The 17,891-nt window shown below is 39.5% G+C and overlaps 1 protein-coding gene across 2 annotated transcripts in view; it reads right to left on the bottom strand.

Annotated features, from left to right (window-relative positions):
* LOC105014499 (GDNF family receptor alpha-2) overlaps positions 1 to 17,891 on the bottom strand; it is an 80,220-nt gene that overhangs the window by 14,848 nt on the left and 47,481 nt on the right. For both annotated transcript variants that reach the window (XM_010876887.3, XM_010876888.3), the window contains exons 5-7: positions 11,915 to 12,027; positions 6,966 to 7,106; positions 1,365 to 1,528 (exon numbers count right to left, since the gene is read on the bottom strand). In XM_010876887.3, the coding sequence (XP_010875189.1) occupies positions 1,365 to 1,528; positions 6,966 to 7,106; positions 11,915 to 12,027 (418 nt within the window). The remainder of the gene's footprint in view (positions 1 to 1,364; positions 1,529 to 6,965; positions 7,107 to 11,914; positions 12,028 to 17,891) is intronic.

Here is a 17,891-nt window from a genome sequence, read left to right as displayed (position 1 = left end):
CCTGCCCCATAAACTCCTTTCCATCATGGAGGTTGAAGTTCTACGACCGCCATCCCCATGAACATGTCAGCCTCCTTCAGTCCATAGATAAGCCATGACTGGTATAAAATGTCCGGTTTGGATTCACCATGCCAAAATATTTTCCCAAAGTGCATGAAAAATGTAGATATTCACTGTGATGATTACAAGCCATAACGGCCAAATGCCAAAGACAGAATTGACCCAAATTGGTGTAGTGCATGCTAAACATGTTGCAATATAAGTGGTTGAATCAATGATCTTGTGAAAGATGTTTACAAACCAAATGAAAGCAAAATCAGTTGTTCTGAATGAAAGTGGGTTACAAACGTGATCAGTTTGGCGTTTTGTACTAAAAGCAAACACAGCGTACTATTGAAAATAGTTAGCCTCAGACAGTCCCCTGATCCTGTGAGCTTACATTTAAACACTACACAGATATCAGTCTGGTTGGGCTGAGTAGGCTTAAGTTTACAGTTGTTGCTGTTTGCTCCAGTCAGTGCACTCTCATGATTTATGGGTGTGGTCTAGGTGATGACGAGTACTATGTCAAGTTTTTTTTTGGAACGTTCAGCAATGTTTAACTTAATGCTATTAGCCTTTTGTTAAAAACATGTCGTTTACTGTTTTTGTTTCTTCATATTCTTTGTACTCACTAAGGTGCCTTTGATGCAAAATGCTTGCGACAAAGATGACAGTAATTGTTTTCAGACATGTTATTCAGCTACACTTACTGATCTGCTTGTTTGATTGCTGTAGCTCTATGTGCAGTACTGTTTGTTGTTGTGAATTATGGCACTGCATGATGTGCGCTGTTGGTTTGATTAGCTGATGGTCAATCAAATGGCATTCAAATTAACTTCTCAAAACCCACTGGAGATGACCCATGCCCAAACGATTTGAATCACAGCCTGACCAGACTGATTACCATGTAACGTTTAATTGTACATTTGCGGGATCAGGCGGTTTTGCAAGGCTCGATAATAGTACCAAAGTGGGAAAAGTGATATAGTAAAACATTTAGTGCAGATTTCTTGTGGTCATTGTTATGTTGTAAAATTTTAAAACATGCCAAATATTAAGAACAGTGTTCCTTAAAAAGGCTAACTAAGCCTTTACTATTTATTGTTATAAAAACAATCACTTACTTCATTGTACTTTTTTGATGGGTGGCCTATCGGAATATATTGAGAATCATGTATCCTCAATCATCCCGAGTATTTGAACACGGTTACATTGACTACAAATAAAAGGTTCGAAAAACATTTAGCATTCCATCCCAAATAATGAACACACCCTCATCATTGGAATGGGATATCAGTGCTTGCTGGTGATTGGCTGCATACCTTCCACCGGGTCACAGCATTAGACTGGTCAGTGTGGTTGGACAGAGGCTCTGAGGTGCTGCCTGTGGTCTCTAACTCAGGCTTGATAGAGAGGCTGGTTGGGACAGGCTCAGGTTTGCTGAAGAGACTGTCTGTTGCGTAACCAAATGCTTGTATGGCATTTCCTGTGGGGACAAAAAGATGAAGTCATTTGTCTTGTCTGTCTCCCCAGTGTTGGGGCAGCTAACAATGAGTCCTATGTCAAATATTTTGGTCCTCTGCCCAGTTTTTGGCTGTGGCCGTTGATCGTCCTTATCAGGGTTAGTTAGTGCAAGGCAGGATTGTTTTGTCAGTTGACTTAAATACTTGGCTTCAGCAGTCTTATCTGCCCTAATTTTATACATATCATATGGTTATAGATGCACCATATCCATATGTATCAACTAATTCAGTTTAACGAATCACAGCTTGCTTATTAGTCTACATTTTACATAATGTATTTTGATCTTCTTTGCTTAGTTTTTAGCATGTATATTTTGTCATGCAACTGTTATAACTTTGGTGAGGTCGTCATTGTAAATGAGAATTGGTTCTTAATCGGCTTAAAGAAATGTCATTAATACTTCTTGTGCAACCCGTGCTTGACTTGTCCCGGGCCGAGGTCCGAGACTTCTAATTAGCATTCTTCTTCCTTTCCTTTGCAGAAGAACTGTCTGGAGCACTGTACCCACATTTCTACTTAAATTAGCTGGTCACCTACCCAGGTTTACATCTAGCGGCAAAAATGTTGACCATGGAAGAATGAAGATGTGATTTGCATTAAAAAAATCAATAGAAAACAGACATTCATATAATGTGATTATGCTTTGTTCATTTTTCTTTGCTGCTAACATGTATAGCAATAGAAGTGCCATTAGCCCAGTGATGCACAATTGAACAGGCTTGAGATCGCATGTGATGCACTGATCCATGTTTAAAAATCAAGCTGACCTTCACGGTTTTTACTGTACAGGTCTATAGGTGCATTTGTTTCCCTTCTTTAAAACCAAGTAGAATGTCACATGAAGAATGGACATTAATTTTGTGATTCAACTTTGTTTATACGCCAATTTTCTGTGAATCTGGCCTACAAGTGCAAGTACTGTACACTTAAAGATTAGGATATGCTGTTTGTTGGTGACAGGGGAGAGTGAGAGAGCGGAGGAAACTTAGACAAAAGACATGGCTTCAGCATCAGGTGCGACAACTGTATAAAAGAGGTCAACAGATTAGATTGCAAAATAATCAGATTTCCAACAAAAGAAATTCTAATTGGTGAATAGACAAATAACTTCAATGCTGCGCATATACTTCAGATTTTGTTTGATTAATGGTTGTAGATAAAATCTCAAGCCACTGTACTTTATGTAGTTACTGCATTTTGGTCTCTCATTCATTAAATCAGGGGATTTACTTAAAGACACAGTTTGGTTGTAGCTTCACTATATTTTCATCAGAAATGGCTACTGTACAAGCCCCCAGGGCAGCCCCATTCTAACCGCATTGTAGCCGGAACTTCAGCTACAGTAAAATAACTTGAAAAGCTTAGAATTGTATCAAACGCCTGCACACCCAGCAGATCGAGGGGCCGATACGTGTTTTATACAGTAGCTTAACATAGCAGTTATTCTATTTAGTGCTTTGATTCAAGAGCACAACTTCAAGAGATGATTAATCTATAGGATCATAGACCAGCAACCTTCCACTGTGCTACAAATAGACACTGCCAATTAGCGTGGTAAATTGAGGGCCCAAAAGTAATGGCTGTGTTTAAGATTCAGTATGTGGCTGATATTTCGAGGATAATGAGGTGTATCATAGTACTTGTTTTTCAAAATGATCAGGTGATAACTGTGTGATTTTATTTTAATCAGTAAATTGTTGTAGGTTGTGCTTGACTTGGAATAAAAAAAGTGAAGGAGCTGTCTATTTTAATTTGATCCATTAATACACAGACACAATGGCTAAAGCTCTGCAAAACCTTTTTGGTCAATTTGTGTGAACAACATGGCCAGCTTGTTGTGTGATGACTGCACTCAAGTCGATGAGCTATTTGAACCCCAGTTGAAATCACCAGAAGCACATTGTAAGACGGAATCTTTTAAAATCAAATACATGAGCTTGTAGAGTGAAAACCAAATAGTTTTGCAAGGGGAGGGGGACAAAACCTTCTCCAGTCGGCTGGCTGATCGGCGGGGGTAAGCCAGGACAAAGTACCTTTTCACTCTGCTTGTCCATTTTAACAGAACGGTTGTTTCTTTCTGTTCAGGCAGAAAGACGGCAAACCGTGTAATTGCTTGCCAACCACCTCCATTATAAGGTCATTGCGCAGAGATGGCTGTGAATAGATTTATGTGACTGATCAAATTCAGAACATTCTGAAACAATGGAAAAATTGCATTTCCATGCAAACAAACATACAGTAGACCATAATGTAGAGATATATCGACTTCAAATTTGTCATATAAAGACAAGCCTGCTTGGATAGCTCGGCCTTGCGCTGGTTAAAATGCTAATCTAGGACTAATGACAAAGCTATGAAAAGCATAACACAAAGGATTTCTGAGACCAATCCATGTTTCTTTATGGATGCAATAATGCAGTTGGTCAACTTAAGACAATATAATATGTCAAAATATATATAATATACAATTTACATATACATTATATGTATACAGTACCAGTCAAATTTTGGACACACTTACCTATTCAAGAGAAGTGCTAGGGGGACAAACTAATAAATTACCTAAGTTGGCTTGAAGGCTCCCTCAGAGAAAGCTAAACTGAACCCAAATGTTCCACAAAGTGATTAAGCTAATTGCCGACAGAAAATGTGTTTTGTCTTAGATGTGATGTTTTTTTAAACCCTACTGCTGTTACCTGCAGGGAGGAGGACGAATATGATGTTCCTGTTATCTAATTTTACATAATAAGTGCTGTCTCTGTAGACTGTTATGACCCTCCACTTAGAGTATAAGAGCAAAACTCTATCTATTTCAGTTTATCTTCTCTGGTTCCTCTTGACTGCAAAGAGGAGATGCTGCATTTTGTATTATTTTTCCAGACGCCTCCTCAGCTACAAGCCTCATCCCTCATCTTGCAGACTCAGCTAAAAGTGCACCATGGCAATCTATTGAAAAAGTCTAAAAGCATTACCCACACAATGGAACATGTTACAAGCAATGGTATCTTGTAATTTTGATGACATTGCATGGCAAATCACAATAGTGTAGCGGTACCCCTGATATTTGACTACCAAAGGGTGCAGTTAGGATGCTTTCCTTTCATGTTCCTATGTCATTTTTGTCTATTTCATCTTAGACTGATGAAGGCTGTTTGGTGGGGTACATTATAAGGGTACATTATAAGAACTGTCTTAATAAACATTTTGGTAATCACTTCATGAAGCCCAGTGTGTTAATGTCATAGCCTTGTCATAACATGCAATGACAGCTGAGATAACTTGTCACAACATGTCATATTGTTGTCATAACATTATCATGAGCTATATGTTGACTTGTTGTTTCACATGCTCTCATTTTATAAATGGTAATGACAGTTACATACAAGTGTAATGACGACAAACGCAATTCCATTTCATTACACCATACTTGTAACCAGACGTGTACCTACATCAGTACTTTAGTTGATGACAGAGATGTTTGCATAAGTAGATTCCAGGAGCATTATTGCACATTACAAAGTTACCATATAGAATGTCTTAGACTAAAGTCTTCTGACTATTGTGAAATAAAATTGTATGTCTCTTTACTAGTCATACTATGGTGAATCATGAAATTGCTGATTAATGGCTGGATTGCATTCACTTACAATGGAGGTATCAACATCCACTATTCACTTGGAATAGCTTAATACGCTTTATGACTTCCCTGTGTCACTAGACTCAGGAATATTGGTAATACCCGTAATGAAAATGTCAAGAGGCATCACGAGTATCCCTTGTCACTACACTTGGAATAGCCAAATAGCTGACATGTTATGACACTGTCCGGGAGAAACAGACTGTCGGAATAATGTGTCATTCGTCTTATTCAAAGACAGTGCCATATTTTGCTCTTGAAATCTGCATCTGCTTTCATTCCCAGTCATCAGTGAAAAAGGAGTGACACTACAGAATGCCTTTATGTATTGTGATCTAATATCTTGACTGAAATACCTGCTACTATTTAGTAAACATCATCCGTATACTATAGTTCACACATCACGTTGTTGCTATACATCGTCTTGGGATAAAAAGAAACATTTGCTTTCAATGTTGAGGCCAACACACAACAGATTTGAATATATATGTATATATATATATATATATATATATATATATATATATATATTTACACTCGCCTAAAGGATTATTAGGAACACCATACTAATACTGTGTTTGACCCCCTTTCACCTTCAGAACTGCCTTAATTCTACGTGGCATTGATTCAGCAAGGTGCTGAAAGCATTCTTTAGAAATGTTGGCCCATATTGATAGGATAGCATCTTGCAGTTGATGGAGATTTGTGGGATGCACATCCAGGGCACGAAGCTCCCGTTCCAGCACATCCCAAAGATGCTCTATCGGGTTGAGATCTGGTGACTGTGGGGGCCATTTCAGTACAGTGAACTCATTGTCATGTTCAAGAAACCAATTTGAAATGATTCGAGCTTTGTGACATGGTGCATTATCCTGCTGGAAGTAGCCATCAGAGGATGGGTACATGGTGGTCATAAAGGGATGGACATGGTCAGAAACAATGCTCAGGTAGGCCGTGGCATTCAAACGATGCCCAATTGGCACTAAGGGGCCTAAAGTGTGCCAAGAAAAATCCCCCACACCATTACACCACCACCACCAGCCTGCACAGTGGTAACAAGGCATGATGGATCCATGTTCTCATTCTGTTTACGCCAAATTCTGACTCTACCATCTGAATGTCTCAACAGAAATCGAGACTCATCAGACCAGGCAACATTCTTCCAGTCTTCAACTGTCCTATTTTGGTGAGCTTGTGCAAATTGTAGCCTCTTTTTCCTATTTGTAGTGGAGATGAGTGGTACCCGGTGGGGTCTTCTGCTGCTGTAGCCCAACCGCCTCAAGGTTGTACGTGTTGTGGCTTCACAAATGCTTTGCTGTATACCTCGGTTGTAACGAGTGGCTATTTCAGTCAAAGTTGCTCTTCTATCAGCTTGAATCAGTTCTCCTCTGACCTCTAGCATCAACAAGGCATTTTCGCCCACAGGACTGCCACATACTGGATGTTTTTCCCTTTTCACACCATTCTTTGTAAACCCTAGAAATGGTTGTGCGTGAAAATCCCAGTAACTGAGCATATTGTGAAATACTCAGATCGGTCCGTCTGGCACCAACAACCATGCCACGCTCAAAATTGCTTAAATCACCTTTCTTTCTCATTCTGACAATCCGTTTGGAGTTCAGGAGATCGTCTTGACCAGGACCACACCCCTAAATGCAGGTGTTCCTAATAATCCTTTAGGTGGGTGTATACGCACTATTTTAAGTCAAATCAGTGATCTTGTATGTGCTATAAAGTTATTTGAAATGCCAGTGTGACTCACTCAAGCACATGTTCTCTGTGAAGTCCCCCAGGAAGCTCTCGCACTCCTCTTCCTGGTTCCCGCTCCCTTTACAGGTGCACCATGGGGAGACAGTCCAGTTGCTGTAACTGCCGTCGATGTAGTTGGGAGTCATATCTGTCCCTTTTGTTGGTGAGGAGAATAGTACAGTTACAAATCATTCAATTGCATGGCAAGCCGTTCTATTCCCTGGGAGGTGTCAGTATTTTAAATCAATGACTACTTATTCATTAGTTTGCCAATAACTAATGTTAATAGTAATGCTACCAGTAACAATTTCTGTTTTATTTGTGCTGAGGTTATTACACAAATGTTTATAAAAAAAATATACTGAGCACAAAGTAGTAAATAAGAATCCACTAAATAAAACCTGATCGGTCAGGAAAGCTGTTGTGTGTAGCCTAGCCTAGAGCTAACATTGGAGAGGTTGACAATTTTGTAAAGTCGACAGCATTAGCAAAAAATTTACATCACAATTCATCCCCAAGTTCTTCAGTATTAACCTCAACATCCGGCCTTCTGTGCTTATTGTTTTTCAATGTGCATGCGCAACATGCATTTCCTTGTCTTTGTCAGGGATGTCAGAAAAGGTAAGCTTGAATATCCAGAAGTGACATTTATTACATAGTGTAATATGTATATGTTATGTACTGTACAACCGTGTTTCCAAAAAAGTTGGGATGCTGCATAAAATGCAAATTAAACAGAATAGAATGATGTGCAAATCATTTATCGCTATATTATCATTTATCACTATATTTCATTGAAAATAGTACAAAGACAACATATCAAAAGCTGAAACAGAAGAAAAAAAAATAATGGGGAAAAATACATGTTTTGATTTGATGCCAGAAACACATTTTTTTTTTTTGGAGAGGGCCATGTTTATCATTGTGTAGCATCACCTCTTCTTTTAACAATACTTTGTAAGCATTTAGGAACTGAGGAGATCAATTGCTGTAGTTTTGAAAGTGAAATGTTTTCCCATTCTTGCTTGGTACAGGATTGCATCTGGTCAACAGTTTGGGGTCTCCTTTGTCGTAGAGTATGTTTTGTTTCATAATGCACCAAATATTTTCATTTTCATGACAGGTCTGGACTGCAGTTTAGCACCCAGACTCTTAATATGGAGCCATGCTGTTGTAAAACGCACAGAAGGTGGTTAGGCATTGTCTTGCGGAAATAAGCAAGGCCTTCAGTGAAAAAGACGTTGTCTGTATGGCAACGTATGTTGCTCCAAAACCTATATATAATGTTCAGCATTAATGGTGCCATCATAGATGTGCAAGTCACCCATGCCATGTGCACTAATGTACCCCCACACCATCACAGATGCTGGCTTTTGAACTGTGCGCTGATAAGAAGCAGGAATGGTCCCTCTCCTCTTTAGCCCGGAGGACACGGTGTCCATGATTCCCAAAAATATTTTTTTTCTTTTGATTCGTCAGACCACAGTACAGTTTTCCACTTTGCCTCAGTCCATCTTAAATGAGCTCAGGCCCAAAGAAAGGCAGCAGCGTTTTTGGGTCTTGTTTATATATAGTTTCTTCTTTGCATGGTAGAGTTTTAACTTGCATTTGTGGATGCAGCGACATGCTGTGTTCAAAGGCAAAGGAGTCCATGCAGTGATGTTTTTAATGCAGTGCCGTCTGAGGGCCCAAAAAACATGGCCATCCAATATTGGTTTTTGGCCTTGTCCCTTGTGTATAGCCATTTCTCCGGATTTTCTCAATCTTTTAATGATTTATGTACCGTATATGATGAGCTCCCCAAACCCATTGCAATTTTAGGTAGAGAAAATGTATTCTTAAATTGTTGCACTATTTGCCTGTACAGACTTGCACAGAGTGGTGAACCCCTCCCCATCTTTACTTCTTAAAGACTTCTGATTTTATTTAATTTTTTTTAGCATTATACAACTTTTCCAGTCTTTTACTGCCCCTGTCCCAGCTTTTTTGAAACAAGTTGCTGGCATAATTTTTAAAGTGGGTAAATATTTATAATATTTTTAATTTCTCAGTTTCAACCTTTGATATGTTGTCTTTGTACTATTTTCTACTGAATATAGGGTTTAAATGATTTGCACATCATTCCATTCTGTTTTTCTTTACATTTTACACAGAGCCCAACTTTTTTGGAAATGGGGTTGTACAAATATCGATTGTGGTTCCTCCATTTTCAGTCATCTCTGTTACAGAACATTTGTTATTACATAAATATTAATTATTTCACAAAGTTGAATGAAGCACTTTAGAGGAGGAAGAGCAATAACCCTCTATCACTTGTTAGAATAGCTGCTCTATCACTTGTTGGACTGTGATCTCCCTGAGTGAGAGAGCTGCTCAGAGACATTGAGACATTGATAATATTTGCCATCATTCTACTTTAAATTGTTATTAGTAAGAGTCTATTATGTATAAGAGTCTATTAAACATAATTTAAATAGAGAAATGTTTAATAGAAATGTTAATCTAATTCCTTATAATCTGTGTTTTTTGAATAGGTGTTATATTTTAAACTACTAGTTACTAGTAACAATGGAAATAGTTACCAGTAACTAATTAATAAATACTAGTTAGGGTTCTCATTGAGCTGGGTCCGAACCAAGCACTATTAACTGAACCCCATGTCCAGGCAGGTTGCAACACCATTGGATTATATTGGGCCCAAACCCTTAAAAATCCATGTAAAAGTGAATACGAAATCAAGACATGTCCCTATAAACCAAGTAGTTGCTAGGCTAACATGGCAGAGACTTCAGTGACTGAAGCGAGGAGAGAACCTTGCCCTGTATAAGTGAAGGGAAAATGATCTTGAATATAATCAACAACTGTATTGGATTTGGGAATTATAAAGCATCCCTAGCCTGTATGTTTTTGGAAATCTGACAGATTCTGCTGCCTCTGTTGCCCATGTTATTTTATTCTTTCAGCTCCAACTCAAGCAGCCTCATGCTAGAGTCCTGCACAAGGCAGTTTTCTGGAGCCCCACCCGGGGTGTGCTCCAAGGACCACCTAAAATCCAACACAAGAACAGATTTCTCTTTGCAACCGACCAACCCACATAGGTTTACTTCCAAAAAACTAATCATTACCCGATGTTCTTAACCACGATATCACTCCAAAGACAAAATTTGATGCACGCAGACCTTTTGTATGCTCAACACGGAACTCTACCTCACACAACCATCAACATTATGTAAATGGTTGGAAAAAGCTATTTCCTGAAATCCAATATTTCTTACATTTTGCCATGTTGTAATGAAGACTGTAAGAATAGCTTTGATAAGTACACATTATCTGGGCTTTATGATAATATGTTCACCATTGTTTACGCTGTTTTAAAATGGTCTGGAAAATATTCATTAATTCACGGGACTACATTAACACACATGGGTCACAGATCACTCAGCCACTCACCTCATTGATGTCTTTTGTTCCTTTTGTTAATGACCATTATTAAAACAAATGAAAGTATTTGATGAAAACTCATTGTATATCAATAACAATGAGAAATAAAGCATCTGCTTCTTCAACAACACATTTCAAGTAATAAGAAATCACTCTCCTCCCGACATATCTTCACAATTCAGTTTCTTTAATTTCACATACAATGTGAACCATTAGGGCAGGACTAATTCCCTGTTTACTGTAGACCTGAATGAAAATTAAGTTTGGTGTTGAGCATTACTTATTACATCGTTCTATAAATAAATAACCATCCATTCCTCATGCATGTTATTCTCCACAATTCCAGCTAAACTATCCACAAACCAAAAAAAAATATGCTTTTACTTTTTGCACAAATGATTCAGACAGAACCAAGTAAGAAAGTTGTTAATAACTGTCAAACATTCCAGGACACAGGCCGAACCCAGCCCAAGCCTGTTGGGACCTTTTGGGTTTGAGCTGAAATTGAGAACTGTAGTACGAGCTGCTTTTAAAGACTTATCACTTCCCGGGAATACATCTTGAAATGGCTTGCCATGGACAGGTCACTAATGGATAATAATGGACTCCATTTATTATAAACACTGAAGCTACCTACACAGGATTAAAGTATGTTACTCTTGGCCTATATTTTAACACAGGCAGAGGGAAGGGGGTCAACGAACAGGAGGCTGCTGATTGATGGTTGTTTCAGATGTGGAGTGTCCATCCAGAGAGCGCTAGTTATATTGGTTAAGATATACAACATATAACTAAAAACAGATGTATGGTTTCATAATGCTTTCACAAGCAGAGTGCTTTATTTGTGGAAAAACACATCACACTGTGTAGCGCAGAACCTCTAACAAGGGTAATGGAATGTTGGTTTGCAGTAGTGATATGTATGACACATCAATACTTACAATCAATAATTTTTATTGCAGGTAGGTAAGAAATATATTATTATGCCATCTCTAAAGAGTATAGTAGGCACACGCAAAGTAGTGCAGGCATAAATGTTTTAGGTCAACCTTCTTGAATGTACTTAATAGTGCCAACACATTATGAGCGCGCTATCAAATTACTACTAGCATTGAATAATATCTTGGAGATGCCAAACATTCACTATAAGTAAAGCGATGGTATTAGAATGTTTCAATACCTCTGTTTCTCTCATCATCTAAATCATCACCCCTGTCAGCCACGGATGTGTATTGTGGAGATTATCAAAGGAGCGAAGTAGATAGAACTCTATCTACAGCGCATTGAAATGGGCTCATTAGAAATGATAGAACTTCATAAAAAAAAAAAAATGTGTCTTATTGTCGTCGTCACAGATGCTGACTAGTTTAACGCCCTGTTGAGTTTATCCTACAAAAGGAGATATTTGATAAGCCATTATAAAAGCTCACACATGATAATAACAACTAACATAATGCCATGGCTGTAAGCCTTAAGTCCAGTTTTACTAGAGTACTTAGCCCAAATTCCCTCTGCCCTTACCAATGAGGCCGGCGTAGGAGGCCAGACAGGCCCGGTAGTTTTCCTCATTTGGGCAGCTGCTCGCTGTGTGCTGAGTTACCATGCAGTTCATGTGGAAATCAGCCAGTCTAGACCTGCACACAAACAAAACACAGTGCCCAACATCAGAAACACACACGGATGTGACTAAAATGCATACACGAATATGCACTAAAACAATTCAACGGCAGCTTACTGTGTGTACTCATCGCGTTAGCAAAAGAGATGTTAATATTGTATGTTTAACATCCAGAATGTTTCTAAGAGTTAGTTATCACATCTCCAGAAAGAACCATGCACACTTTCATGTGCACACGGCCCAGGCTCGGTAATGAAGCATCCTGAGCATACGGTGACTGGAAGTCTCTCCTCAGTTAGGGGATGTTTACATGCTGACATCCTTAGTTGCGTAACGTTAAATGGGGGAGACGAAAGATAAAGGTATACTCATAGGCATCCAGACTTGCCAAAAACAAGTTTCCTGTCAACAAATGACTGTGTCTGATCTGACTGTGTCTGATATATATATATATATATATATATATATATATATATATATATATATATATATATATATAAAATAAAAAAAAATTGGTCCAATATGTTATGAATTGGGCTGAGTGCAGCCACCATGGTCGGGAAAGAAACTGAATCATTGAAAGTTTGAATGGGACTACTTGGAAAGAACTGTTTAGATACATGTTTGCTTTGCTGTATGAGTTAAGACACAGTATGCAACCTTTCTGCTCGCCACATGCTTATCATGGCCATCAGTTTCCCAGTTTTGGTTCTTAGGGGAACTGATAAAAATAGTGTTTTTTTGCGCATGTTTACGATAAAAGCCTCCATTTGCTCATGCCTGCAGGGTTGCATCACAAATCCAGTTATTTAGGTTCGTTGGAGTAGTATGGGCACAGTTGTCCTGTCTTTTCACATCACTGTTTCCTCTAAGATTGAGTGATTCACTGACCCTCATGCCACAACCCTTTATTGCCTGAAGGTCAAAGGTAATGCTTCTTGCTGCACACACTCTGGTAGCATAAGTAGGCTGTTTCAGCATCCTGTTTACTGTCGACTGGTAGACTTGAAATCTAAAGCATCAAACCCCACTGGTTCCCAGTTCAACTAATGATTATCTTCAAACTGCTCATGTTCACCTACAAATCGTCCAATGGAATGGTGTCCAGATACATTACTGACCTCCAACAACCCTGCACTCCCATGTTTGCTCTGTCACTGGCCTTCTTATCCCCCCTCAAACCATTCCACCCTCAGTGGAGGACTGGGTTCAGTAGTGTGGCCACCCAACTCTGGAACGGGCTCCCTCTCCATGTCAGAATATCAAAGAGGCTTACATGGTCTCTCTCTTGTCATAGATTTGATACTGTCCTCATGCTTCACAGCTTTTACCCTGCTGATGATCTTATCGCATTTATTGAAAGTAACTTTGTGTGCTTGGAAAATAACTTGAAATTAGATGCATTATAATTATTAAGTTAACACAACCTTTTCTGACAATAAGACAATGTGATTTTGAAAGTCTGAAAACAAAAAAAAACATGCATGTTAACAACCAGTGCTAACAAATAATATAGGGTTTTAACATTTACACTGCCTAAACCCTATTGCATTTGTTAGCATTGGTTGTTATTATTATTAGCCTTCAGTTTCTGCTGTGGATCTTGGGAGAATTGTAAATGGCACTGGTCTGCACCAACACATGCTATGCCATTGTGGTGCTACGACAAGCAATGTGCTGGAACATTGTCCCTCACACCTTTTAACGTATTTGTAAGAATTGGCACATAGGTCCACCTCCATGAAGGAACAGACTTGTCTCTAAGACCCATAAAGTCCACAGTGATGGACTTTCCTCTAATTTAAATTGTATTAAATACACCTAAATCCATATGCTGCACGTCCTGTACTGCGTGAGGCAGATCTAACACATAACTTGGCTACATATAGGCAGATCTGAGGCAGATGTACACATAACTTGGCTACGTACAGGCAGATCTGAGGCAGATCTACACATAACTTGGCAACATATCGGCAGTCCTGAGGCAGATCTACACATAACTTGGCAACATATCGGCAGTCCTGAGGCAGATCTACACATAACTTGGCTACGTAAAGGCAGATCTGAGGCAGATCTACACATAACTTGGCTTAGTATAGGCAGATCTGAGAGAGATCTACACATAACTTGGCTACGTAAAGGCAGATCTGAGGCAGATCTACACATAACTTGGCTTAGTATAGGCAGATCTGAGAGAGATCTACACATAACTTGGCTACGTAAAGGCAGATCTGAGGCAGATCTACACATAACTTGGCTTAGTATAGGCAGATCTGAGAGAGATCTGAGGCAGATCTACACATAACTTGGCTACGTAAAGGCAGATCTGAGGCAGATCTACACATAACTTGGCTTAGTATAGGCAGATCTGAGAGAGATCTGAGGCAGATCTACACATAACCTGGCTACGCATAGGCAGATCTGAGGCATATCTACACATAACTTGGCTACGTATAGGCGGATCTCAGGCAGATCTGAGGCAGATCTACACATAACTTGGCTACGTATAGGCAGATCGGAGGCAGATCTTCACATAACTTGGCTACGTAAAGGCAGATCTGAGGCAGATCTACACATAACTTGGCTTAGTATAGGCAGATCTGAGAGAGATCTGAGGCAGATCTACACATAACTTGGCTACGCATAGGCAGATCTGAGGCATATCTACACATAACTTGGCTACGTATAGGCGGATCTCAGGCAGATCTGAGGCAGTTCTACACATAACTTGCCTACGTATAGGCAGACCTGAGGCAGATCTACGTATAGCAATGACGTATGAGGTTCTAACAACCCTGTCTTTTATGTACTATGAAATAAAAGGAACTACAATACACAGAAGTGATTATAAAACAGGTGTAGATATTTTGACAATAATGGTAAGACACCATGTATTCAACATGACCACACACTGGCACTATAAAAGTAAATTATCTCCTAAACCATTTGACTTGAAGTGGGGAAGTATTGCACGCATGGTCAGGTATATACAGTTAGGTCCGGAAATAATTGGACACTGACACAAGTTTTGTTACTTTGGCTGTTTACCAAAATATATTAAAGATACAGTTACGTAATGAATATGGGCCCCCTCTTTATCAAGGGACCACAAGTAATTGGACATTAGACTCAAAAGATGTTTCATGGACAGTTGTGGGCTATTCCTTCATTATTTCTCCATCAATTAAGCAGGTGAAAGGTCTGGAGTTGATTCCAGGTGTGGCATTCACATTTGGAAGCTGTTGTGAACCCACAACATGCGGTCAAAGGAGCTCTCAATTACAAGCCATCCTTAAGCTGCAAAGAAAATCCATCAGAGAGATAGCAGAAAAATTAGGAGTGGCCAAATCAACAGTTTTGGTAAAAAAAAACACACTGTTGAGCTCCGCAACACAAATAGGCTTGGATGTCTACGGTGGTGGACGATCATAGGATCCTTTCCATGGTAAAGAAAAAAAACCTTGACAACATCCAGCCTAAATGAAGAACACTCTCCATGAGGTAGGCATCTCATTATCTGAGTCTACCATAAAGAGTAGACTTCATGAGAGCGAAAACAGAGGATTCACCACAAGTTGCAAACCATTCATATGCCTCAAGAATAGAATGACTAGATTAGACTTTGTCAAAAAAACATCTAAAAAAGCCAGCCCGTTTCTGGAACAGCATTCTTTGGACAGATGAAACTCAGATCAACCTGTACCAGAAGGATGGGAAGAAAAAAATATGGAGAAGGCTTGGAATGGCTCATGATCCAAAACATACCACATCATCTGTAAAACAGGGTGGAGGCAGTGTGATGACATGGCATGAAAGACTTCCAATGACACTGGGTCACTACTGTTTATTGATGATGTGACAGAAAATAGAAGCAGCCGGATGAATTCTGAAGTGTACAGGGATATATCGTCTGCTCAGATTCAGTCAAAGTTGATTGGATGACACTTTACTGTACAGATGGACAATGACCCAAAACATGCAAAAGCAACCCAGGAGTTTTTTAAAGCAAAGGGATGGAATATTCTGCAATGGCTGAGTCAATCAAATGATCTCAACCTGATTGCTGAAGAAGTTAAAAAATATATGTCCACTATGAGGCAATGAGTGTGCCTCATTGCCACATCTAGCCCAAACAAAACTACACTTAGAATTTGGCTAGATTTGCAGGTCCGGAAATATTTGGACACTAACACAATTTTCATAATTATGACTGCACGCCACCAAAATGGATGTGAATTGGAACAACCGAGATGCAATTGAAGTGCAGACTTTCAGCTTAAATTCAATGGGCTGGACAAAAACATGAAAAATATCTTATTTCAGAGGCTCAAGTAACACAATTATTAATTACATGTTTTGTTTGTAAACCATTTCAAGGGTTTACAAAGAATGGTGTGAAAAGGGAAAAACATCCAGTATGCGGCAGTCCTGTGGGCGAAAATGCCTTGTTGATGCTAGAGGTCAGAGGAGAATGGGCCAATTGATTCAAGCTGATAGAAGAGCAACTTTGACTGAAATAACCACTCGTTACAACCGAGGTATGCAGCAAAGCATTTGTGAAGCCACAACAAGCACAACCTTGAGGCGGATGGGCTACAACAGCAGAAGACCCCACCGGGTACCAATCATCTCCACTACAAATAGGAAAAAGAGGCTACAATTTGCACGAGCTCACCAAAATTGGACAGTTCAAGACTGGAAGAATGTTGCCTGGTCTGATGAGTCTCGATTTCTGTTGAGACATTCAGATGGTAGAGTCAGAATTTGGCGTAAACAGAATGAGAACATGGATCCATCATGCCTTGTTACCACTGTGCAGGCTGGTGGTGGTGGTGTAATGGTGTGGGGGATGTTTTCTTGGCACACTTTAGGCCCCTTAGTGCCAATTGGGCATCATTTAAATGCCACGGCCTACCTGAGCATTGTTTCTGACCATGTCCATCCCTTTATGACCACCATGTACCCATCCTCAAATTGGTTTCTTGAACATGACAATGAGTTCACTGTACTGAAATGGCCCCCACAGTCACCAGATCTCAACCCAATAGAGCATCTTTGGGATGTGGTGGAACGGAAGTTTCATGCCCTGGATGTGCATCCCACAAATCTCCATCATCTGCAAGATGCTATCCTATCAATATGGGCCAACATTTCTAAAGAATGCTTTCAGCACCTTGTTGAATCAATGCCACATTGTTGAATTAAGGCAGTTCTGAAGGCGAACGGGGGTCAAACACAGTATTAGTATGGTGTTCCTAATAATCCTTTAGGTGAGTGTAGATATTTTGGGGGAGTTCATGACTGAGATGTTTTATGAATGTATTATCAAAGAACACAGGACAACAATCCTATGTTTATTATAGTTCATCTATGCATCTCCAATGACATGTGCACATGCTGGAGATTTTCTCTGGAGAAAAAGAAGTAACATTATGCAGCCTGTGTGCACGGAATAGGCCGTAAGCAAAACTTACTCTCTCTCCCCCACTTCATTCTCTTTCCGCTCCCTTTCAAATCACCCAGAGTGGCTCTCAATATGACATGTTGTGAATATCACATCTAAGCCTTGTTTCAGGCAGAAGGGCTTCACGCACCTCTTTTCCCCTTGCTTCTACAGAAACCTTCTCATCTTCTCCCTCTCTGACTGGAACAAATTGCGTATTCCCTTAAACATCCCATCATTTTGATAGAGAGAAAACGAGGTGTACAGAGACCGAGAGACTTCCCTGCCTAGCAATGCGTCCTCTCTTTTCTACATCTGTAAAATCAAACAGTCATCACACTTTCCATGTTGGCCTTTCATTGGACAACTTGTTCATTGATCACGATCACACTGGACAGGAATGAGTGTCTGCAGTAGGTGTAGAGACTATAGGAAAG

Source organism: Esox lucius, chromosome 13 (assembly GCF_011004845.1).
Source record: "Esox lucius isolate fEsoLuc1 chromosome 13, fEsoLuc1.pri, whole genome shotgun sequence".
NCBI lineage: Eukaryota > Metazoa > Chordata > Actinopteri > Esociformes > Esocidae > Esox > Esox lucius.
Note: the sequence above shows the minus strand (reverse complement) of the source record. Positions and strands in the feature narration are given on the sequence as shown.